At 37.9% G+C, this 26,330-nt stretch overlaps 1 protein-coding gene across 1 annotated transcript in view; it reads right to left on the bottom strand.

Moving 5' to 3' along the window:
- Window positions 1-26,330, bottom strand: part of LOC145479226 (conserved oligomeric Golgi complex subunit 1-like) — a 111,561-nt gene that overhangs the window by 39,290 nt on the left and 45,941 nt on the right. Inside the window, exons 10-13 of the mRNA XM_081457534.1 lie at window positions 21,618-21,741; window positions 17,061-17,174; window positions 10,910-10,984; window positions 6,906-6,977 (exon numbers count right to left, since the gene is read on the bottom strand). Coding sequence (XP_081313660.1) covers window positions 6,906-6,977; window positions 10,910-10,984; window positions 17,061-17,174; window positions 21,618-21,741 — 385 coding nt within the window. The remainder of the gene's footprint in view (window positions 1-6,905; window positions 6,978-10,909; window positions 10,985-17,060; window positions 17,175-21,617; window positions 21,742-26,330) is intronic.

Genomic DNA, 26,330 nt, shown 5'->3' with positions numbered 1-26,330 from the left:
ACTAGGCGTACTAACGTACTAAGGATCCTTTAAAATACTTAGATAACAAGAACACTGCCGTAGGAGGCGTACTAACCGACTAAGGATACATTACAATACTTAGATAACAAGAACACTGCCATACTAGGCGTACTAATGTACTAAGGATCCTTTAAAATTCTTAGATAACAAGAACACTGCTGTACGAGGCGTACTAACGGACTAAGGATCCTTTAAAATACTTAAATAACAAGAACACTGCCGTACTAGGCGTACTAATGTACTAAGGATCCTTTAAAATGCTTAGACAACCAGAACACTGCCGTACTAGGCGTACCAACGTACTAAGGATACATTACAACACTTAGATAACAAGAACACTGCCGCACTAGGCTTACTAACGTACTAAGGATACATTACAACACTTAGATAACAAGAACACTGCCGTACTAGGTGTATTAACATACTAAGGACCCTTTAAAATACTTAGATAAGAAGAACACTGCCGTACTAAGTGTACTAATGTACTAAGGATCCTTTAAAATGCTTAGATAACAAGAACACTACCATACGAGGCATACTAACGTACTAAGGATACATTACAACACTTAAAAAAAACAACAAACAAAGAGAATGGAAATCACTTTCTGTCATCTGCCAGTAGAGAGGGAGATGGGAGAGCGGGAAAGTGGGGGGACATTCAGACGTCGTGGCCTTGAAGTTGTCGGATAGACGCATCCAGTTTCACTTTTCCTGGACTGGCGCGGTGTAAGCACAGCATCTCTAAATTCAAGAACAAATGAAAATACAGTCCTCGTCTTGATGGACAGAACGGGCTTATACCCAAATACACCTCAGGAGTAGCTGGGTGGGGACAGTGTGCAAGACACACAACTCCATTCCTACACAGTACATTAACAGAGTGCTCAAACTAAATCACTTGTCTGGAAAAGGTAGATAGACAGTGTATTCTCTAGCTGGAATATAACTAAAGACGAAGTCGCGCAATTCTTTAAACAAGCAGATAACCACCACCCAGCTATCACGTTTACCGCTCTAATATATAGCAGACTGAAACCACACTCCTTGACAACAACATTTTCAATGGCGAACGATTCATAAATGAGTCTATATTGGATGAAAAAAAAAAAACATTTCAAACCTGCTCAAATATTTCAGTACATGCACTTCTCCAGTTCCCATCCACCAGTGGTCAAAAAAGGGCTTCATCAAAGATGAGGCACTCAGACTTCTCCGAAAAAAAAAATCCTTGGAAAAGGATAAAACAAAACTTGCGGCATTCAACAGAAATTTAAGGAAAATAAGCAATCTTGCCTTTCACCACACGATACCGTCTAACGGTGCCTAATCCAAGAGAAATATTCATACAAAAGTGGCAGTTAATCCTAAAACAGCTGCTACTTTGCAAAATATTCAAGGATCCCCCAGTTGTTTTGTTCAAAAGGGGTAGATCCTTAAAAGATATACGCGTTCGAGCCAAACTCTAAGCTGGCTATTATATGTGGATAGGAGATGGGTGGGCCTCTCACCCCATTGTCAACACTAAAAAGATAGAGTTTGTTCTCAAAGTTAATGTCTTGTCCAAACCAATTGTTTTAGAAACTGTCTCTGAAGAAACAGCTTGTTGTTTCGATTGTCAATTGTAGTTCACTTTTGTTGTGTTTTGGTATACTTCGCAAGCATCTATGATTGCCTAGTAAACACACTTTTCTAGACTGAAGTAATGACTAAAGTTGTTAACTGTTCACGGGGTAATAAGAAGGTAATTAGAAATATTTTATTCATTTTCATAATAATCGTTAAAAAATCATGGAATCGTCTCAGTCTATACGTGGGTCAAGACCCCCAAAATGGAGGATTTCTTATTACTCGTAGTTACAAATGCTACCATAAATTGCCGAAAACTTATATCCCTGCTCTATATCTTGGTGTGTGATAGCAATGTTATACTTTAAATCACTTGATCAAGCAACACTCGCATAAACTGAAAAACTTGGGCCATCATTCACTTTTAACTTGACCTCATTATGCATTAAAGGCACCAGGAAGGTGATAATAAAATGCCATTCTCACTTAGTTTGCATGGCAATTTTCATTTTCTTCATGCCACGGTCAAAATTTGCCCTGTCTGTGTCCTTAGTTTTTTTAATCATCATCATTATTATTATTGTTTTTTTGGGGAGGGGCTGGGGTATGTATGAAACAACTATCATTTAATTGCCTACATCTGAATTCAACCTTGTTGCTTGGGAACAAGGTTTGTATCTATTCTGCTACTGATGGTAGTCTACAATGATATATTGTTAACTTCTAGCTACCTCAACTCCAGCTGGAAGTCCAACTTGATTTGAACTCGAATCCAAACTCTACCATCCCTTACTCCCACGTGATAATGTACTAAGAATCCTTTAAAATATCATGATATCAAGAGCACTGCGGTACTAAAAGAGGTATAATTTTGCATGAATATTAGGTGAATTTCATCCAGTTCATCCCTGATGGCCTAACCTGCAATCTTATCGCAGGTTACTGATGGCCACGATCAACGTTGAATTTGGCAGCGGGAAAAAGTCCTTGGCAACTTTGGCAGGCCATGAAGGCTCATAAAAAAACTAAACATTTGGCTTAAAAACAGGTTAGATGACCTGAATCGGCATCGTCACGTACAACAATCTCTTCATAACTGGCAGATAAGGCAAACTCTTGCTGAACAAGCTAACACCATTTTATTACTACCGGCAACTGGTTAAAAATATCAAGTGCTCAAACAAAGTTCGATACCACAGGGATTGCATAATTTATGCAACAACAATTTTAAGTGTCCTATTGTCCACTTCAGTAGGCCACTGCTAAGGGCAGGAATACATTCTTTGAGCCACCTCCTCCACTAAATCCTTGGGTCTAGCCAAAAGCATATCACCTTGACTAGGTGATATGCTTCTGGTCTACCTCACCATTGTTGCTCAACTTCTTGGTCAAAACTCAATGAGTTGTGCAGGAAAGTCTCCTCAGCTATTGATGCTTTAAAACATAATTATTGAGACCTTTTATTTCGTTGAATACTGCGATTTATAACGGCCTCGATGTTACCACTGTGGAGTAACCAAAGTGCTTGGAAAGAATGCCAGCAACATCTATGATCTTTAACATAGCAGTCTTTGCTCATGCTGTTATGGTGTCATCTACCATATGTCTCGTATCATCTTTCCATTGTCATGTAAGTAGGACCTGCACTTAGAGCTGTAGCACTCTGCCAAGTGTCAGTCTTTCCTGTTCTTCGAGATCATTTCTTGTGGATTTCAATCGTTTGCGCAGGTCTGTTATCTGTGGCGTCAAAGATGCCTCCTTTTCTTAACAATTCTAAACTTCTTTGCCAAAATGTTTTTCTGATCCTGTTCATTTTTTATACCCAATTCTCTCAATTTAGTCTTGCAATTGCCTTCAAAGTGCTTGAACCAACTGAGACTGCAAATTCTTCAACTGTTCAAAACCATAAATCTTGTTTTTCATTGTTGCTGCATCAACCAAGAATTTTGTTTAAGCTACTTTCGAGCGATTTCAGGCGATTTCAAAACTGTTTTGAACGGGTGTGGGTTTTTTTACTTTCGGTGGGGTTTGTATAAAACGAAGTTCCTGGTAATATTGGTTGATAACTGCAAATCTTGACATTTCTTGTTTCTGCTTTGGTCGAGAACCATATTTGAGCTACTTTCGAGCGATTTCAAAACGATTTTGAAGGGGTCTTCAATTTGGGTCTTTGGTCTTTGTTTTATACCCACCCGTTTTGAGTCCGTTTTGACATTAATCTCCTCTGCAAATCTCCCATCGATGCTTTCGATCTCTATCTTTAATGGTATTGAATTATGGACTTTCTGGAATGGCTCTTGTATTCCTTGTATTCCGGTAACTTTCTCCTTTAAGAACGATTCATTTTGCGCATCATCTAATATGGCAACTTTTTACCATCGGCTTTGTTACACACCGTAACAGTTCGCAGCAAATAAGTTGCAGTCAACGTTTCGGAATTGCAGGTAATTGTCACTGCTCGGTTTGGTACACTCTTCCTTTGAGCGACAGAGTCAGTTCCTACTTCTCTTGCGGCGAATGTAGACATCGCAATGATCATTTGCATCAACTTCTGTCCCATGAAGTAAACAGTGGTGCATGATCGTGGAGATCGACGTGGCGGGATCAGGGATGGATGAACACGAGACAAGTCCGAGAGGAACTGGCACTTCGAATACAAAATGGCGGCTTGACTACACAGCACAACATGGGGAAAAGTCGCGAGTCTTTCTTAATTTGACCCATTTTTGACCAGAATTTTAACCTTCAAATGGGTAAAAGTTTCAGTTTCATTTAATTTTATGTTTTTTTTCGTGATCTGAGTTGATCCGACCCGGACTGGCTGTCCGAGTTGATCCGGTCTGACTTTTGTACCCGCCTAATTTCATCATGGTCACAATATAAATGACGGTCTTGTATTTGCATGTGTCACAGTCAAATACGTTACTGCAGCTAGTATGGCAATGATCTTGTTATCCAAGTATTACAATGTATCCTTAGTACGTTAGTATGCCTAGTACCACAGTGTTCCCGTTACCTAGGTATTTTAAAGAATCCTTATTGCTTTAGTATGCCTAGTACGGAAGTTTTCTTGTTATCTAGGTGTTGTAATGCATCCTTAGTATGTTATTACGCCTCGTACTGCAGTGTTCCCATTATCTAAGTATTTTAAAGAACCCTTATTATGTTAGTACGCCTAGTACGGCAGTTTTCTTGCTATCTAGGTGTTGTAATGCATCCTTAGTACGTTAGTACACCTCGTACAGCAGTGTTCCCATTATCTAAGTATTTTAAAGGATCCTTATTATGTTAGTACGCCTAGTTCCACAGTTTTCTTGTTATCTAGGTGTTGTAATCTATCCTTAGTACATTAGTATGCCTCGTACGGCAGCGTTCTTGTTATCTAAGTATTTTAAAGGATCCTTAGTACGTTAGTACGCCTCGTACGGCAGTGTTCTTGTTATCTAAGTGTTGCAATGTAGCCTTAGTACGTTAGTACGCCTTGTATGGCAGTGTTCCCGCTATCTAAATATTTAACTACGGTGGTGGTGTTGACATCAAAGTATTTTGACATATCTGTAGTACATCAGTACTCCTCGTACTGCAGTGTTTTCGTACAAGAGCTAATCAAAGAAGGAAGAGGAGGTTAATTATCGTACTGCAGTGTTTTTGTAGCAGAGCTAATCAAAGTAGAAAGAGGAGGTTAATTAAATGAGCCAAAAAATACAAAACAGCGTACTGAGCAAAATAAAAGGACTACAAAACATTAGTATGGTAATCGGACGTACTAAAGAAAAAAAAATGAAATGAGCTCCTAAATTGGGTAGCATGTAATTTCACTATAACATTTCAATTAAAAATTTCAAGGAAATGGTATTTGATAACTCCTCCAGGGTCGACTTAGCTAAGCTGCTAAGTTTCCTTGTTTTCAGGAAATGAGAGAAAGCATGACACTGTTGGTGGTGAAAGGTTATAGATGCAAATTAGTTCAAATGTTTTGTTTAAACCTTGGACCGGAGTCTAAACAAGTGATGTTCTTACAAATTACTTTGAACTTGGATACTATTTAATGAAGATCATAGACATAAGTATATGTTAAAAGAAGTGAAATTCCCGCTGTAATACACTGATATGTGTGCGGCGGTAAAGAAAACCCTGCTGCAGATCACAGTTTCTATAGGTTAATCTCTTCATCTACTACATTAACTCTCACTTCTAGTATCATAAAATGATGCGCTCTGTATGCAATCAAGGAATTGACTCAAAGCTTGTGGACCGAAAATAACTTTGAGATTGTGCAGATGACTGATGTGCTTACCACTTTCAATGAAGTAAAGTTGGCAAGGATAAATTCAAACCTAGTTAATATACCTTAAGATAAACATGACAATCCAAATTTCAGATCCAGGCTGAAAATAAGCAACAGTATATCGTGTTTAGGCTTCAGGTCTTGATGTAAAAGATACCACTCTTGTCTTCGAAGTCTCTAATTGTGTACTCAAGAGGGTTTTAAAGGTGTACAAAATTGTTCCAATCTGTCGCATTCATTTTGGTGAATCTAAACTCTAATGTCTATAATGTGTATTTTCCGTCAAGGCTGGACAGAAATTATGAGGTAGAAAATTAGTGGGTAATAACAATATGAAGAATAAACTTGGATAAATCAAGTGAACCAGTGACCTCACAAGGTCCTTAAACCCGGACACAGTTTTACTGCGAAAAGTCTATTTCGGCAGCTAAAAACAGCACTTTCCATTACAATTTGACAAAAATAAAGTTCAACAAGATTATAAACACAATTGAAACTATAGATTGAGTGACAAAATAGGATACACAAATTTTGTTTCAGTGGCACTTCAAGTGTTACATATTTTCTGCCTTTCACCGGTAACCTTTTCCTTTCTTTTCTTAAAACTTTCTAAGCGCAAAATGTTTTCCTTGCTTTGCTCTGCAAATTTTGTGTCTGGTGCCAAGTCTGTGCTTTTATTCTGTCAGTCGTTGTGATTGGTTTGTTGCATCAGCTCTTGAATTTGATGAGAATAAGCAACTTGATCACAAAAGGACAATAAATTTTGCCCTCATTTGCAGAGTTTTCCAAATAGTTATTTCATAAAAGTAATAGACCACTCTTTCTATGGGTTTACCAGTGTAATAAAGCACTTGGAATGTTGGGTGGACACTTGAAAAGCTTATAAATCACAAGCCATTGGCGAGTGATTTACAAGCTTTTCTTGTGTTCTCCCAACATCCTGCATGGTTTAATGCACTGGTAAACCCAAAGAGGAAGAGTGGTCTATTTCTTAATTAGAAAAGCCTGATAATAATTATACAACATATACCTAGTACAGTCTTGGGAAGGAATCTTGCACTGGTTACTAAATCAAAGTCTGGACCAAACAATGCCTCCAGAGCTAAAAAAAAACAAATGAGAATGACAAGAGAAAGACATTCCACTTTAGTGCCAACATTGAACTAAACTTATGTTTTACTGTGTTTAAAAATGGAAAAAGTGTAGTCAGGAGATGTCATAAGTTCTATGGAAAAAGGTTTGCCACTGACTCTTGATACAATGTATTTTTCAACAGGTGTTTTGGCTAATGCTTAAGCCTTCATCAGTGATATGAAAGTGAAGTTCATTGTCATACACTATTTAAAGTCAGTAACGTAACGCAAAGCTTGCGCGTGTGACCATATAATTCATGCTTGCACGATGCCTTTGTAGGCTTCTGGAAGTATGATATGATCGTTCCAGGCGTTCAGGTCCAATGTAGAGTGCCAGGCTTTGAGGAAAAGTCACTTGTGGTAATTAGCTTCGAAACCAACGACCTTGACAATTTCAAAGTTTATGTTCTGGTTGAAATGGTGGACATGGCTTGCAACTTTGGAGTTTTGGTCAAAACCTGCCACTGCCTTTTTGCACTCAGCAATTCAGTTCTTAAATGGTTTTTCTGTTTGGCCATAGTACACAAAATTACACTGTGTGCAATTGATTTTGAACACTATGCCTGATTTCTGGCAGTCAGAATTATCTCGCTCTTTGGGGCACAGAAAAAGGCTATTGATGGTTAGTTGTGGTTTGTAAGCTACTTTGACCTTTTGCTTTTTCAAAATGCGACCTATTTTCTCGGAAATGCCCTGTACATACGGCAGCACTACAAAAAAAGCAATTGAAGTTGTTCTCAGCGGGTTGTTTGGTTAATGCCCTCTTGCAGTTTTGAATAAAAGACATGAGATACCAGTGATTGTTATCTCGCAGAACGGCTTTGACTTGTTGTGTTTCTTCTTGTTTTCCTTCATTCGTTGACGGAATATTGTTAGCTCTTTTCAGCAAAGTGTTGACCACGGATGTTTTATGACACAAAAATAAATCGAGATAACGGTCAGTGTTTGTCGGTTTTCTGTAAACATCCACTTGAATATTTGTGCTGCATCTTCTTGTAATGGTGTCAAGAAAAGGTAAGCCCTGCCCATTGGTGTTTTCTAGTTCCATAAATGGTTATGGAAGAAATTGAGGAAACGGCGATATCCACATTCCTGCATCCTCCTAAATGGTGGTTTCGCAATGTTGACGATAGTCATTCTTGTTTAAATAAATGGCATGCAATGCATGCAGAAGCGATGAAGTGTATGTGTTATTTCTAAAATTGTTCTAAGAAAATTGGAACATAAACAGACAGGCTGATGATTAAACTTAATTAAAAGTAAAAGTAAGGTACAACCTGTGTGGGAAGTAGCTGTATGGTAAGTAGCTTTGTATAGTAGGGTTTTGAGAGTCCAAGTGATCACTTGCATTGCAAGCTCACTTGTTCCCTTTGTTCAATTGTTCCTCTTTGAACTGAATAATGCAATTCACCTTTCTCCCTTTTGTTTACTTTTCGAAATGACCGGAAGTGAGACTTAAAAATTTTTATGAAATAAAACAATGTAAAAGAATATTGTGATAGATGTCCCCAAGAGAAATCCAGTGGCAGATCCAGACTTTCACCAATACAGTTTATTTCAGTTCACAGATAAGTTAAGTTCAGATATTTCAGTGCTCATACACTGCTCTGACAGTGCTCATTCAATTGAATTCACCTCAAGACAGCAAAAAGTCTGGGCTAAACAGCGCTCACCAATACGTAAATTTAATGTTGATCCTTGACCTATCGTGTGTGCAACTTGCTTGCTTGTATGTATAGATAATGTGTTCGTATTATCAGTTTGCCGGTGAGTGCAAATTTATCCGATATTGCATAAACCACAATCCACAATAAAATATTATTTTAAATGAAATTAAAGACACTTCATGGATCCTACAAACTGCAAAAGACAGCTGCAAAGGATAAGTTCCTAGTTCCCGGAAACCAAAGATGGCAAACAAACTCTTTCTGCTGATCCTAGAAGCTGCAAAGAAATGAAGAAACTTGCTTCTCTCTGGATAAAGTGAAACGTGTTGTTTAAAGTACATCAACAACATACGCAAACTTGAAAACAACAAACAGTATCTTCATTGTTTCTCTCTGAAATCAACACCTTATCTTGAAATAACAGAAATTAATTTTGGCAACGCTAATTACCTCACTGGAAATTAATTAATGTTTTTCACCTTATCGCTGTTTTTAATGAACCTTCCTATTGATTTACCACTGACAAAACCATTATCTATTGTTTAATCACAACCACTCTTCCGTTGAGAGAAAATTTAAAATACATTTGTAAAACTTTACAAAAAACTAAAATCTGCAAATGAATTGTAACTTGAATTCATTATCACTACTGTAAACCTTCTGTTTTGTTACAAAAATAACCTGTTTTCCATTGTGAATGTTTTTCAGCTGAAAATCCTGTGGTTAAATCACGTCTTTGAGACTCTTCTAGTTGTTTTTCACAAACCACAGCTAGACCTGCTCTTATCATGCGTGGCAGCTATAAGCTGTTTTCATTACAGAAAAAGGATTAGTTCTTCAGTATATTACCTTTTTTAAAGTTGAAAGATACATTGCATTGCCTCCAGGTAAAATGTAAACAATGGTATAATTAACCAGAACTTCCCTCTTGCACCACTTGAATATTCTTTGGCTTTCATGTAAATGTTGTGTTACCCAACTGCCGCTCTGTATTGCATCAAAGAGACCATAATCTAAGCTACATTAACCAGTTCTGATAAAGACAAAACCTTCAGCTGGCTCACCTTTTTGTAACACTATTCTCCATTGCTTTCTCCTATCTCAACTGCTTTCACAGCGAACTTCTTCAATGCTCTTCTTCAATTCTAGTTCAATTTCACTACTATTTCAGCCCACAGATATGTTTAGTTCGGCCCTAAACAATGCTCACCAATACATAAATTTAATGTGGACCCTTGACCTATCGCAGGTCCCACACACATAAGTTAATTTCAGATATTTCAGTGCTCATACAATGCTCACACAGTGCTTATTTACTACCTCCCAGAGTGTTTTTCCCTTCCACAGAGGGGTGAATTGTGTACAACATAAGCGCGATGGACATAAGTGCAATGAAACTATGCGAAATCACTATCCAAAGGAATGCAAGCACACCAGCATGAAGCGATGACGTCACACAATATGTCATCGCTTCAAAAGGATCAAGTCAACGAGTTTCAAACATCTGAACTCAATTAACCCAAATATACAGTTCACTTTGGAACTAGCAAACACCAATAGGCAAGGCCGAGAAAATAGGTCACAGTTTGAAACAACAAAAGGTCACAGTAGCTTACAAACCACAACTAACCATCAATAGCCTTTTTCCACACCCCAAAGAGCAAGACGATTCTGACCGCCAGAAATCAGGCATAGTGTTCAAAATCAATTGCACACAGTGTAATTTTGTGTACTACGGCCAAACAGAAAGATCATTAAAGACCTGAATTGCGGAGCACAAAAAGGCAGTGGCAGGTTTTGACCAAAACTCCAAAGTTGCAAGCCATGTCCACCATTTCAACCAGAACATAAACTTTGAAAACGTCAAGGTCGCTGGTTTCAAAGCTACTTACCACAAGAGACTTTTCGTCGAAGCCTGACACTCTACTTTGGACCCGAATGCTGGGAACGATCATATCATACTTCCAGAAGCCTACAAAGGCATTGCGCGAGCATGAATTATATGGTCATGCATGGAAGCTTTGTGTTACGTTACTTAAAATAGCATATGACAACGAACTTCGCTTTCATATCACTGATGAAGGCTTAAGCATTAGTCAAAACATCTGTTGAAAAATATCAAGAGTCAGTGGCAAACCTTTTCCATAGAACTTATGTTTTACTGTTTTGCTGTGTGTCCTTGTTCCTTGGTTGCTACATGTACAAAGCTTCAACTTGAGCTACTTGTAACTCACCCTCCTCGTCACTGTTTGGAGAAGTCTCTCGTTTTGCAATCTTACCAAGCGTTTTGAATACAAGTGCTGGGTTATCTAAATAATGATAATATCAATATAATATGTAATTTAAGAAAACTATGATTGATTATGCCAAGAAGTATTAAGAGTCATTGTCAGAGAAAACTGGGCAGTACCAAAAGATCAAGGTCGGCCATTTACATTCATCTTTTCACAGTATAAAAGCTATCCGAAAAGATTAACAACCATGACATTTGCAGAGGTAGGGGTTCGTTCTTCTTCGAGATATAATCACATCATGATTTTGGCCTCTTAAGCGGTTTAAAATGATCAACATTTCGGGCAACTTTAGGTGAGCCTAAAAGATACTTCCTACAAATTTCAGAAACTCTTATTTTCGTGAGATAATATTTGTTCCCTTATTAGTTGATTGAGAAATATTAGAGGTCTTTGCATTAATTTTACGGTTTTCACGAGGTGCCAAATATCACCGCTGAATCATGAATGAGTGTGACCCAAATTTTAGCCATTTTCAGTGAGTCGTTTTTCAAAAGTGCGGCAGTTTATTTCCACAGAAAGACATTTTTGTGATAGTCTTTTGCACTGTTATCAATATCCAGTTTAGTTAAAATTGGTATCTACAGGCAAATCGGAGTAATTGGTCTCGCAAAGTCCAAAAAATTCATTAGCCAGAAATATTTCCCTCCAAATTTTTAGCGAAGAATATCACCTTATACTGACTTCCTGCGATTGTTATCCATGATTTACCGAAATATTTGCAAAAAATAGTTAGCTGGACTGCAGAATTATAGAATATTTAAGCTGTGAAATCGTTATTAACTTATGTAAACATTTCAAACTTCAAGTTGACAAATCCTTACCATTATCTAGGCTAAATTTTGCCGCAAAAATTCTATTTTTAACGTCACGCTGCATGGAAAAACAGAGTGGATCCTCAGTTCGCTGGCCTCTTGGTGTTTAGTAGAACAAACTGCAAGTTATTAGTGAACGAGGCTTTTCCCTGAATTTTAAGTTTGGAACTTCGGCAAACCCCTTGTTTACATCGATTTTCTCGTTTTCGGAAGGCGTGACGTGTAACAGATTCAACCGTCAGATGACAGAACTTCGAAATGTCTATCTTACCTAAAGGTTTTTCCTTAGTTTTGAAAATATTAGCTGTTCTTTCGGATGAGAAAAATCGTCTAGCATTGTTGATGGCGGGCCAGTTTTTCTTCAATTATTAGCGTGCAAACGAGATAGTCAAGGAAAGACGTCAGAGGTGGTGTCTATTTGGCACAGCCAAATATAAACAATGAAACACAGCAATGCAGATTTCGTAGGCCGCTATCTGGCCAACGAAAGGATCACGACTGGAATGTGAAAAAATTGAATAAACTTCTCAATACGTGTAGTCGTTGCAAGGTCAAGATTGCCAGCGGAAGTCTTTCTTACGTTCATTGTTGTCGTTTGTATTATCGCAGGTTGGTACACCGTCTTGTTTTCCGTTTCATTTCCTTTGATATTACCTCGTGAACGCAATTGACTTAGGACAACTTGCTGTGGAGCTGATTCAAAGGTCTCTTAAGATGTCTCGAAAACTCACACCTGGAAAAATCTGCTGAATTTAACAGAATTAATAGAAGAATATGGATCCATAGTGTGTAGATATATATACTTGGTTTATAAACAATCATTGGATGAGGTTTTTGTGATATCCAGAATAATCAAGGTTGAGGTAGGGGTTATCAGCCTCAGCCTTTGGCTTCAGCTGATAACCCTTACCGAGACCTTGATTGTTCTGGATATCACAAAAACCGAATCTAATAATTGTTTTATTATACATTGAATGAAAAAAAATAGAAGTCATGTTTTTGCTCCTTCACCAACGGCAAGTAACACAAAGCATGCGAACTTGACATGATTACCCGTGACCTTGAGTGTCCTTGACGTGTTATTGTATAATCTGCAGAGATGAGGTCACAGGCGCTGATTTCAAAAATTCACTGTACGCTTTCAGCCAGTCAGAAAAGAGATAGTGAGTTCAATGTATAATGATACTTATAATGCCACCGAAAAACCATACGAATCCTGGGTGTTATTTTCATGATCCAGGAGAGGAATGTACCACCACAGGTCTGAGTTTTCAATCTCGCAAGTTGCCCAAAAAACTCCAAAGAAAACCAAATGATGAAAACCAAACACTAGGCTGACTTAGGTGTAAATGGCAAATGAGTCGTTAGAAAACTAAATGAAATTGAAATGTCGTTTTCTTCCACCCCCTTGCAAACAACAAGGTGTGGGTGGTAGTGAGATGGGGGTTGTCCTTTCTCCATTGCCACTGTCATGGCACTTCATTCCACCCCTGCATCCTCCTTGAATGGGGCAGGAAAGATAAAAACACTACCCTCTGGAAAAATATTGTTTCTTTTTTAACAATCCATTCAGTCATTATTCCTTTTATTTTAGAGATTCAGATCAGTTGAACCATCTTGTTTTTGTAGATATTCTTGAGCTACCATCCCATTTACCTTAGCACGAATACAACTGCATTTTGGCAGGGTTAATGAAAATGAATTTGCCTCCACAAGATTTTTTTCATGAACCACGTTAAAACTATCTCAATTAATCTTCAGAGCAACTTAGTTGCGTGCAAAATGTAATTCAATTTACATTCTCATGGATCACAAAAATATTGCGATCTCGTTCTTTATGAACTCTGACAACAACAGCAGTAAAGTTAACAAGAAATTATCAATACAAATTTGCATGTAATTTCGTTGCATTGAAGGGGTTTTGTGGTCAATATTGACAGAAGCAACATTATGTTACTTTTGTTGAAAGTAAAAGTTCCAGAGCGAAAAACAAGACGCTGTACTAACCTGCGATGATTCAAACGGCAACATTAAACGCAAGAAAGATTTCCGCTGGCAATACTGGCCTAGCAACGATTACACGTATTGAGATGTTTATCCCAGTCGTCTGTCCTTTTTGATCCTTTGGTGGGCCGGAGAGCAGGGAGCTGTATTTCCTCATTGTTTACATTAGGTTGTGGCAAATAGACACCACCTCTGTCGTCTTTCCTCGACTATCTTGTTTGCATGCTAATAATTGAAAAAAAAACTGCCCCGCCACCAGCAATGCTAGGCAATTTTGTTGATCCGAAAGAACAGCGAATATTTTCAAAAGCAAGGAAAAACCTTTAGGTGAGATCGACATCTCGAAGTCCTGTCATCTGACCGTTGAATCTGTAACGCGTCACGCCTTCCGAAAACGAGAAAATCGATGTAAACAAGGGGTTTGCCGAAGCCCCAAAATTAAATTCAGGGAAAAGCTTTGCTCACTATTAACTTGCAGTTTATTCTACTAAACAGCAAAAGAGACCAGCCAACTGAGGATCCACTCTGTTTTCCCATGCAGCGAGACGTTAAAAATAGAATTTCGCGGCAAAATTTAGCCTAAATAATGGTAAGGATTTGGCCAGTTTGAAATGTTTCCATAACTCAATAACGATGTCAAAGCTTAAATATTCTATTCTGCAGTCCAGCTAACTATTTTTTGCAAATATTTTAGTAAATCATGGATAACAATCGCAGAAAGTCGGTATGAGGTGATACTCTGCGCTAAACATTTGGCAGGAAATATTTCTGGCTAATGAATTTTTTTGGACTTTGAGAGACCAATTACTCCGATTTGCCTGTAGATACCAATTTTAACTAAACTGGATATTGATAAAAGTGCAAAAGACTATCACAAAAATGTCTTTCTGTGGAAATAAACTGCCGCACTTTTGAAAAACGACTCACTGAAAGTGGCTAAAATTTGGGTCACGTTCATTAACGATTCGGCGGCGATATTTGGCACCTCGTAAAAACTGTAGAATTAATGCGAAAGACCTCTAATATTTCTCAATCAACTAATCAGGGGACAAATATTATGTCACGAAAATAAGAGTTTCTGGAATTTGTAGGAAGTATCTTTTAGGCTCACCTAAAGTTTCCCGAAATTTCAGCCATTTTAGACTGCTTGAGAGGCCGAAATCATGATGTGGTGATATCTTGAAGAAAAACGAACGCCTACCTCGGCAAATGCCATGGTTGTTAATCTTTTCAGATAGCTTTTATACTGTGAAAAGATGAATGTAAACGGCCAACCTCGATCTTTTGGTACTGCCCGGTTTTCTCTGACAATGACACTTAATTTAAACATTTCACATTTTAGTATTGTGAGCTTATCTACAAAATGACAACGTAATAGCAGATTATTGAAGTAAGCTTAAGGTTACAGTATACCTTCGGGTCGGCAATTTTCTTCAAATTTGGATTTTTGGGTCAAAATAGTGGTCGAAGAATAATCTCTAATTTCTGAAAAAAAATTTTGAAAAAGGCTAAATATTGGCGGAGAAATGGCGGTTTTACGTTTTCACCGGAAGTAAAAGTTTACCTCTTGATTGACAGCCATATGGCGCGTATGCAATCAACCGAGACGATTTTCGCGGGAATTACCTATATGGATGTCACGAATTGACTACTCAGTTGATCAGCATTGTTGTTCTGACTACCCAGCATTTTTTGGTATTAGGCGCATCTCTATTAAGTTATAAGTAAACATAGACCACGTTTAAACCATGGACCAGTTCGAAAAAGCGAAAACAGCGAAGAACAAATGAAAATACATCAATGAGTGAAGAAGCGAAAGTTCGCCACGCGGATGAAGCTATAGTTATCGTATAAGGCGAGCAAATATTCGTGGTCAGAGAAAAGAAAGGTTCTGTAAAAATTTCGGAACTTGACAGCAATAACAGGGATGCTGAGTCCGATATCGACGAATCGTCAGACTCATTGAGACCATTTGAAATATTATCCATGCACAGTTGCCCACACACAGTTGCTCTCTGTGCTTTCTTTTGTTTGTTTCCTTCGCTCAGCCACTCTAGCGTTCGTATCTTTTTTAGTCTTCCCCATTTTGCCAGACCAGCTTCAAGAAAAACTGACCTACAGAAAAATTATCTCTCTGCCTTCGGTTCCTTGAGCGCATTGCTAAACACAAGAGTGTTTTAGCGATTCGCGCGTAAATTTCACCAGGAGGTTAACGGTAGTAAACTTTCCCTGCACTGATTGGCTTAGTTATCTGAGAACCCAGTTGAAGGCGTTTGTGGGCCGAGTTTGTTTGCGAAGTAGAAAATTTTTCTTAGCGCTGTTTTCTCGAATAAATTTTTTCACTTGAAGTAGACACTTTAAAGAGTTATAACTCAAAGGGATTTTGTTCAATTGCTCTTAAATTTGGACAGTGGCTAGTTTAACATATAAACTACAAAAGCGTGTCTGGGAATTGTTAATTTTGAGAGCGATTTTTGTACGATTACTCCACATTTTTTTAATCCTATTTCAAAAATGTTCTGTAACTTTTTACTGCAATTGAATATGCCAAAACGCAGACACGTTTTTTAAGCGCTTTGGGCCCTGAAACCGAGGAAAAAATTAAATTGGCGAAAAACGAAATTCGCTTTGACTTGTAACTTTCGAAAGGTGATTCGGGCGCTCGCATTTAGTGGTCGTGAAAAATTCAACAATTCATTTTCTTTCAAAATTCTTGGTATAGTTTGATAGCCAGCTCCATAAGCTTTAATTTGATATAGGGGTTTAGGTATCTACAGCTTAAACTGCACGAGCTACATCGCATGCACGCGAGACACCCCTGAAGGTATACTGTAACCTTAATTCAGTAAATAAAATATGTTGCTACTGACAAAAATCTTATTAAGAATGAAACAATTTTTTCAAACTATTATTGTCACCCAGTTAGACTGGAAGTTTCAGGCAGCTGCAGTACCAAATTACATACATACAGTACATACTTTACTGAACCTCCCCATTGGGGCTTTTTAGGAACATTTTCAGGAATATTCATGTCTCAAATGTAAAGAAATGGTCAGAAAAATAATCTCTTATGTCAGTTTAATGAAAAAACAAAACCTTCCAAGAAAATGTGGTTGGGTAATCTCACATTAAACTAATTCTAAGGAGAAATCTACTGGACCTAACAAGGCTTTGTCTTTTGGAATTCATCTAGTAACAAACTACAATTGTGTATAAAACATGAATGTAGGATGAGGCCAAGTTGTCAATATGGTAACGTGAAAACAGCTGCTGACCTTGCAACTCCTTTTCTCCACTATCATTGTCGCAATAAAACAGGGCATGGATTTGGTAAAGACTTGTTTGAATGACTCGTACAACTTCACACACTTGAGATTTGATACTTGTAGCTGAAAAGAAATGATTAGAGTGGTGTCACCATGATTCATACATGCAGGCAAGAAGGCCCATATAGTTATGTAAAAGTTATCTCAATATCATAAAGTTATTCATTTTGAGTGATGGTTTGGGTAAGAACTACTGAAAACTTAATAGCACTGAATACACTGTATGCCATGTACTTGTCAAAAGGTATAAAATTGCAGAACAATGATACTTCTTCAATAACAATTCTCATCCCCTCAGGCCATGACCCATTTGGCTGCCGACCAAAAGGACAAACCCTCTAGGGAATGAATAAGGTAAAGGTACACTCTGTTTCAGGACTGTGAGCAGCCCATACAGCTGGAGCTTATCTCGGTTTCTGCAGCATTAAGTGACTAGGAGTATTTCCTCTGGATGGGATGCTAGTCCATCACAGGGTTAGCTCCCAGCATTAAATATGCCAGTATCCATTAATTTTATACACCTCGGGGTAGAGAGAGGTACTGTGAGAGTTAAGTGTCTTGACGAAGAACACCACACAAATTTTCATGGCAAATGTTCATCTTGGAGCTCGTATTTCATGTTTTTTGGTATTGTTTATATTACACATTTGTTCTTTTTCCTTTGGCTAATTTGTCCGTTTTAGTGCCTTTCTCTTCAATGCGACAGCGAGATAGAAAACGTGTTGCAATGTGATGCTTTTCCCGGAAATCCTGATGCATTGTTTTTGACGCTAGGAGGACCTGGTTTACGAACCTTTACGAGCTAAAATCTTGCATTTGATTTTGGGAGGAATACATGTACATCCACTTTGAACGAATTTATAGGGTATGCAGATTTGACAGATTTTCGTGAAATTTCGCCAGAACATTCCAGGGATAATGATGACCGAAAGTGTGTTGGATATTTTAATATTCAATATATTTTTTCCCGTGGCATCCATTTACGCAACAGGTCTCGCATATTTTAGCTACTTCAACTTTAGATGCGGATATCTAAACAACCAATCAGGATATCGATTGTTGATTGATGCCTTGTAAATAAGACTGTGCAACCATTTTGCTCGTGTGGCAGCATCCAATAGTCGATAAATTTAATAGAAGAAACCTCAGTCGTTTCACACCTTACCCACTCCTGACACAAAAGAAAAACTCACTTCAATTGTATTTTTATCGTTAACTACATTTATTAAAGATTGAAGCACAGCTAGGATGAGACATAATCAAAAGAATTCAAAAAAGAATTCAAAACATGAGCTTTCAGCTGTCTATCTACAGCCTTTGAAGGTTTTGATTTCAGTTTCAATTTGTAACTTTTTGGTGAGGTATTCTGTTTATATTGTTTGTCCTTTAGTTTTGAGTTTGAATAATCTCACACTACACAAAACACTTTCATTCAAGAGAAATTGATACTTCAGATAACTTTTAATCCTGGGTTAGCCAGTTCAAAACCATCTTTCAGACAACCCAGACAAGTACACTAACCATCAGGCCCCTGCACTTCCACAAACAAGAATAAGCCTCACCAAAATCCAAATTGAGACTTGAAGACAAATGACATTATTTTATAGAGTGAATGTTGTGAGAAGCATGAAAAACCACCAGAAAACCATGTGGCTTCCCTTTCATCTTTTCTTGATATCTCACATTGAATTTTTTCAAAACTGTATTGAAAACTCCTGTGTCCAAACTGATTCCCAGTCTTACTCACAAGATTCATGTCTTCGTTTATCATGAGAACTCTTGATTGACGTGATTGCCCAATTATTCAATATCCAAGGCCCAGTGACCCAGAACTAGTCTGTCCACAGACCCTCTATTTTGTCTTGAGTTCATTGAGATTGCAAGCTTAGCAAAATATTAACCCACTGTGCAGGATATGAAAAAGGTGGGGGAAAGACAAAAATATAGGGTCTGTGGACTTCTTTCGAGAAACTGAAATCTCCATTTCTCCTGAAACAGAAAATTACCATTCGCTAAAAGGCCATTGACATACCACTATGACAGCGATCCTTTACATATGTCCAGCATGCGTTTTAAAGCCATTGTCATCTTTTCATATAGAGATGCTTGCCACCAAATTTGCATAATGTGACTGTCATGTTACATAGTCAATCTTCACACAGAATCATTATGAAAACAAGCTTGCTTCTTCAGTGAAATCTTTGGATTTCAAGCAGTTATACCTATAGTCTTGTTATTTAGTCATGAAATGTTTTCCCAACTGTACTTGATTACCACAAGCAGAAAAAAATGGAAGATCACACAGGAGGTCTATACATTTTGTATTTTTCATGACAAGTTTGTGGAGACGGAAAATAACAGCGTCATAGCCTACAGAAATCATATGGTTCTGATTTCCCCTCTCATTTTTTTCCAAGTAAAAATAATTTTATACAATAAATGGGATGTTACTAAAACTGGTAACGGGGAACGGGGAACAGGGAAAGGGGGTCTGGGAACGAGTTTACAGTGGTAACCCACCTAAGAATTCAGCGTGGCGGACAAAGGAAAAGAAAAGGGAACAATTTGGGGAAATGTGAGGGAAGTGTTATGGTTGTAAACATAAGTTTCTACCAGCTGTGCTCCAGAGTCCAATATGGTACTGGGATAAACAAAGCATGAAATAGCGTCTGGGGAGAAATTGAATCAATATTATCACATGCTACCCCAATCAGTCAGTACAAAATGCAGACTGCAGACCAGGTACAAAATGCAGACTGCAGTATGGGTAAAAAGCAGACAGACTAAAGACTGTTTTTCGCCTGATATGTGAAATGTGTCATCTAAAAACATACCGAGTGTCACACAGTAGCTTTTCCGCAGTCATCTTTCACTAACATTAGCATTATTGTGGAATATTCCTTGTTCGTTTCCTCATACATTTTGTCTTTAACAAAGCGGCCAGGCCACAGGTTATTTATCCGCTGATCATCTGATTTGCCAGCTGACTTGCCGATGTCGGAAAGGCCGCCATGCTACCAAACGCAAAGACAGTGGACAACTCACGTTCAAAGATGGTCATGTGTTATGTCACTTGTCCTCAATATCATATTGCGTGTTTCTGTTTTTAAATATTGATATGACAGCTTGCACACAGAGTGAGAAGATATGACAAGACTGTGAAGGCTTGAAATTCTATTTAAGAATGACTGTGGCCTTAGCGGTTGGGGTAGCATTTGATAATACCGATTCAATTTTCAACCCAGGTGCCATTACATATGTGAGTATCAATCGGATTCTGCTCTAACAGGAACGTACTAGGCACACGGTCTGGGGTAGATACTCGCGTTTACAACCCTAACACTTCCTTGCGTTTCCCCAATTTGTTCCCTCTTCTTTTCCTTTGTCTGCCATGTTGAATTCTCAGGTGGGTTACCGCTGTACACTCGTTCTCAGATTCCCGTTCCCCGTTCCCCATTACCCGTTACCAGTTTTAGTAACATCCACAATAAATGTGACAAATGCTTGAGGAAAAATAGTTTGTCGTAAGTCTGATGCGGCATTTCATCTCGGCCAAGAGGCTCTTCAGAGACCTTTCTGAATTTAATAGCAAACTTGTTGAGCATCGTGCTCAAGTCCCGTTCATGAATTCGAGATGTTACCAGTCTGGCCCTCTATTGCAGAAGGATTCCAAAGCACATGTTCACCAGTTCATTAAAAAATTAAAAAATTATTTTGACACTATATACTCCAACACACGTGTGACACCATACAGATGTTGTTTTGTATTTTGATCCATTCAGATGTTGCTCAATTTAATTTAGGAATCAAGGGCAGAGGTGATAATGACAAGGTGATAAAGCCACAAGGGAACACTTATGTCCAGAAATGCAGGCATTAATGAAAATGGCAGATTTGATGAAATTTCATCAAACTGACGATTTTTATGCAAATTACATCGCTAGAGATGGGCCTAACATGTTGGTGAATTTGACGATTTTGGCAATTTTTATGCAAATTACATGATGAGTTACTCGAGTGGAGCTGACGATTTTAGTCAAATTCATCAAAGCAAAATAAAAAGCATCCTGTTTCCCAAAAAAGTCCACAGACGTTTAAATTTTAGCAGTTGTTCTCATGCTAGAAGAAAAATAACTTGTAGCAAAAAAGTGAGATGCGGTGGCCTCATGGTTAGTGCACTTGTTCCCAGAGCGATCAGTCCAGGTTCGAGCCCTGGCCGGGAATGCTGTGTTGTGTTCTTGGGCAAGACATGTAACTCTCACAGTGCCTCTCTCCACCCAGGAGTATAAATGGCTACCGGTGAATTGTTGGCGAAACCTAACAAATTGTGCGGGAGTGACCTGCAATGGACTAGCATCCCATCCAGGGGCAGTAGAAACACTCCTAGCCACTTCATGCTACAGAAGCCGGGATAAGCTCCGGCAGCTATGAGCCATTCCACTCCAAGGCTCTAACCCAGAACTCTTAAATAATATTTGAAACAACTTTCTTGTAGAAAGACCTTACCATGTTGACATGGATGAAATATCTCTTGTAATGTAGCCTTTCTTGACAAGATGAACTCAGTAAAAACCTGACGAGGTGAGCTCTCCTCTAACAGAAGGATTGCACACAGTGACTCAGCAAGCATCTGAAGTACAATAACAGAAAAAAGGAGCTTTGTAACAAGTTATAATAATTATTGCAACCACAGTGATAACAAAAAACAGTGGGAGTCAAGAAAATTGGAGTTCTAACTTACATTGTGTAATTAGTAAAAGCAATTCCACTAATGAGGGTCATACAGTGGGGTCTCTGGCACAGTTCATGAATGGAAAAAATAACAAATCACGGATCACAGAAATCAAAATTTCGTTTTCTTGAATCACAAAAATAAGCAAGTAAGGTACTCTCTTTAATATCCTGAACTTATGCTAAAAAGAGTGTTACTGCATGAGGTCTTCTAACATTATTGAAAATTAAGCAAAGGACATCAAGGAAAGCTTTCTGTTACTTGGTAGTAGCCGATGCCTTTCGAGATGTATGGGTTATTGACCAAGTGTGGGGTCAAGATGGCTGGATACTGGCCAAGTTCTTTTTTGTGTGTTTACGGACTGAGACGGAGTCGAGGTCCATAAACTCACAAAAAAAGAGCGAGGCCAATATCCAGCCATCTTGATCAAACAAGCTTGGTCAGTAAAGGATTTATTATATGGTTTTTGGGGAAAGTTTTCTTGCAGGACGCAGCGGGTAGTCCTGAGCGGGCAAGATAGCTCCATCTTGCCCACTCGGGTAGCCAATCACAGTGCAGGATTTGATTCATCTTGCCTGCTCGCAGAGCTAGCCACATGATAAGTTATGATAATTACACAGAGGTCACATTTGATGTTTTCAGTCTTTATAATTTTAATAAATCTTCCAGAGGCCTCATGTCTCAAAATCACGTAGAATAGAGTGGTGAAATCACAAATATATTGGTCAGTAAATGTTCAAGTTCTTCAAGGACCACGCAAAACCTTCAAGTCACGAACCAGGAAGAATAATTTCTTAAATTCATGTTTCATGGAAAAAAAAATCAGCGCATTACAAGAACACCTCTGTAAGACTCTCATTAATAACCAAACTCTTCCCCTACATGTATTAGACGGTCAATATATGCTACTCCTTCCAGTACACTATTTCAATTTTTGCATCTTTACTTTATTACTAATTAATAACAACTATTATAGATCCAAAAAAAAACAAGCAAAGTGTCATTTAGTTTGGACTTATGGCAATTTTGCCAAGGAAAATAGTTGTTTGGTTGTTTTTCAGTTGTTATACCATAAAAGGAAATAAATATCTATATATCAGAATAAAATCAACATTTTATTTATTTATTTATTTGTGCATTTATTAGAACTAAAAACTAACAATACAATGTTCCGACCTTTTGATGACCTCATGACGCCATTATCAAGGAATGAATAAATAAGAGGTGAGTTCAAAAGAATTACCTGTAGATTTACATAAGTGAAGTTGAGTGAAACAAAGACTTTGGCATGGATCGAATCTTTGAATCTCTTTGTACATGCAAACGTGGTCAATTGTTTGACTTGATGTACAGCATTTTGTTAATTAAACAGTCAAATTCATGTTTCATGGAGAAAAAATCAGTGCATCATCGAGAATACCCCTGTACGATTCTCATTAATGACCAAACTCTTCCCCTATTAGATTAGCACACCTGTACAGCTTACCAAAAACCCACAAGAAGTTAGCTATGCGTCCTATTCTATTAGCAATGAGCACTTATAACTATGCCCTGGCTAAGTCGCTCGGCAACAAGCTCAAACCGTTGTCTTTGAATCATCATGCTGTTACTGACATCTTTGATTTCATCAATGAAGTGCAAGATCTTAGAATCAGTGATGGTAATATTTTGGTATCGTATGATGTGTCATCTAAATTTACCAATGTACCCTTAGATGAAACCATTGTGATCCTTATCGAGAAAGCCTTCAGGGATAACTGGTTTAACTCTGCATACAATCTAAATATATATGAAGAGAGGACCTTGTTAACCTCTTGGGTATGGCTACGAAAGATCAACCGTTCCAGTTCAATGGTGCCCTCCATGAGCAAATCGATGGAGTGGCTTTGGGGTCCCCCCTTGGGCCATTGCTAGCTAACATGTTCATGTCATCATTGGAAGAAAAACTAGAGCTGGAAGGCAAGTTGCCTCCTTATTACCGCAGATTTGTTGACGATACTCTCAAGGTAATGCCTGATATTATTACAGCTCTGGACTTACTATACCTTCAACCGCCCCCACCTTGCTGTCAACTTTAACATGGAGATCAAAAAGGATGGGATGATCCCCTTTCTTGGTGCCCCAAATTGAGACTAGGGTTTACGTGAAGCCTACTAATACCAGCTTACTTCTCCATTACCAGAGTCATGTCGACAATTGGTACAAACGAAGCTTATTAACAACTATGCTTGATCGTGCATACCATTTATCCTCGTCTTGAAGGCTGTGTTTTCACGCCTTAAGTACCCTCTACACTTCATCAACTCCACCATAGAGTCCCAAAGTGTGACGTCACAATAAAATAAATTTGCAAAATTATGGGATTTGGTGCCATTTTCGAATAGAGCATCCTTAAAAAAGGGTCTTTGCCAAAAATTACCTCTTAATTGTAATTCCCAGCCGAAATTTAAAGGCTGAAAATTTGGTACTGCCCCATATAAATCTCTCTAATTTTGAGTCAGTTCTAAACTGAAGGAACTGACACAAATTTTGAAGGGTTTGTATGGGATGCTATCAAACTTTGATCCCTTATATCTCTATCGGGAATTGCAATTCAGAGCTAATTTTTGGGATGAGGGCATTTTTTAGGATCCTCTATAAGGATATGACATCATATCCCATAATTTCAAAAATTTTATTTTTGTGACGTCATCACTTTAGGACTCCAAGCTTCCAAGGTACATGTAAGTGCTATAATCCCATAAAACAATATGTCAAGAGAAACTTTGTAGTTTGTAACTTACTTTTCGATGCTGTTAGTTTTTAACAACTTTGGCTCATCAAATGTTTAACTGAATAATTATTGTGTAACATTTCTTTCAAAAATGAAAGACTAGGGTACAGCCAATGGAACCACCCCCATAGGTATGGGCCTATGGGGGGTGAGGTGGAAATGTCATTTCAGTCCAGCATATTTGAGCATTATACCTCCAACCGAGCATAATTTTGAGCATAATACCCTGGTTTCACGGGTGATGCCTGAAAGCATAATACTCTATTTAACGAGCATAATCCGACACAGACCCTAGCCTGGACCTCCAAGAAAGTGAGACTAAACCACAGATAGTTAATCAACAGTGAGTAGTTTACAATTTTCAATGTAACCTGGGCAATACAAGTAGCTATGTAACTTGGTTATACTCGTGGACATCTGCATGCATGTTTGGTTGGCCATAAGAGCATGTCATCTTCTGTGCGTAAACATTACGATAAAGACCACATGGGCGCAGTCCCTGAGCATTGAGGACCTCCTTAGTTGCTTCAAAGTGTCGAAAAAAAAAGCAGGAATAAATTTGACTGTTTACACCCACTTTCAGTGTTATATGCATAGGTGACACCTTTGAACCCTTTTCGACATGCCATCTCTTGATATGCTATGTAAACGGCTGAAAGGCTATTTGACTATGAAACTGGCAATTGTTATTAGCGGAAGAAATGACAAATAAACCATACTTACTGACCTCAAATGGCTGTAGAAGATTGTGGATTTAGCATGTTTCCCAATTTACGGGATAATTCAAACAATTTGAGTGTAGTTGTTCGGCTCTCAATAGTGACATCTGGTAGAATTGGGCCACTACCGCTTTTAATATTTGAAAGATGTAAACATTCAAAACAGCCAATTTATCTCACAGAGTGACTTATTGATGCTCCTAACCTTATTCTGATGTCAAAATTAATAAATCCATCTTTCATGACTAAAAGTCAAGTTGGACATAAAGAAGTCTGTTGTGCCTACATTTTTGATGTAGGCCAGTTTAAATAGCATGTCGAGAGATGGCATGTCAAAAGATGTCACCTATGCACATAACACTGAATGCAGGTGTAATTAACGAAATGCTGTACATCAAACATTTAAGACCATGTTTGAATGTACCAACGGATTCAATCAGCGCTTAAGTCTTTGTTTAACTTAACTTCATTTATGTAGATCTACAGGTCTTAACTCTCTTGATCTCTCTCTTATTTATTCATTCCTTGATAATGGCATCACGAGGTCACCGAAACGTTGGAACATTGTATCATTAGTTTTTACTTGCTTGGGTATTTCCAAAACATTATTAATTTATTACAACAGAGGATAGGTAGGTAGGGTAGGTAAGACTTTATTTTATGAGGGTAACATTTGACAGTATTAAAACTGATAACCTAATAGCCCTCAAAAATTAAAATTTTAGAAAAAGAAAGAAATAGTACAATCATAACAATATTAAAAATAATTAAAATAAAATAATTAAACCTACATACATCGTTAAATATTTATAAAATGTGATTATTTACAAATTTTAAAAAAAATTACAGGAATAGTTTGCTAAAAATTTGATTATCTAAAATTATTTTAAAAAGGGAGCGCTTAAAATTTTTTACACTGGTACTGTTTGATGTCCACACTTAATTTGTTCCATTCTTTTGTGGCTCGCACAGCAAACGCTCGACCCCCTTCAGTA

Source organism: Orbicella franksi, chromosome 1 (assembly GCF_964199315.1).
Source record: "Orbicella franksi chromosome 1, jaOrbFran1.1, whole genome shotgun sequence".
NCBI classification, from domain to species: domain Eukaryota; kingdom Metazoa; phylum Cnidaria; class Anthozoa; order Scleractinia; family Merulinidae; genus Orbicella; species Orbicella franksi.
The sequence above is the reverse complement of the archived record's forward strand: the minus strand, read 5'-3'. Positions and strand labels throughout refer to the sequence as shown.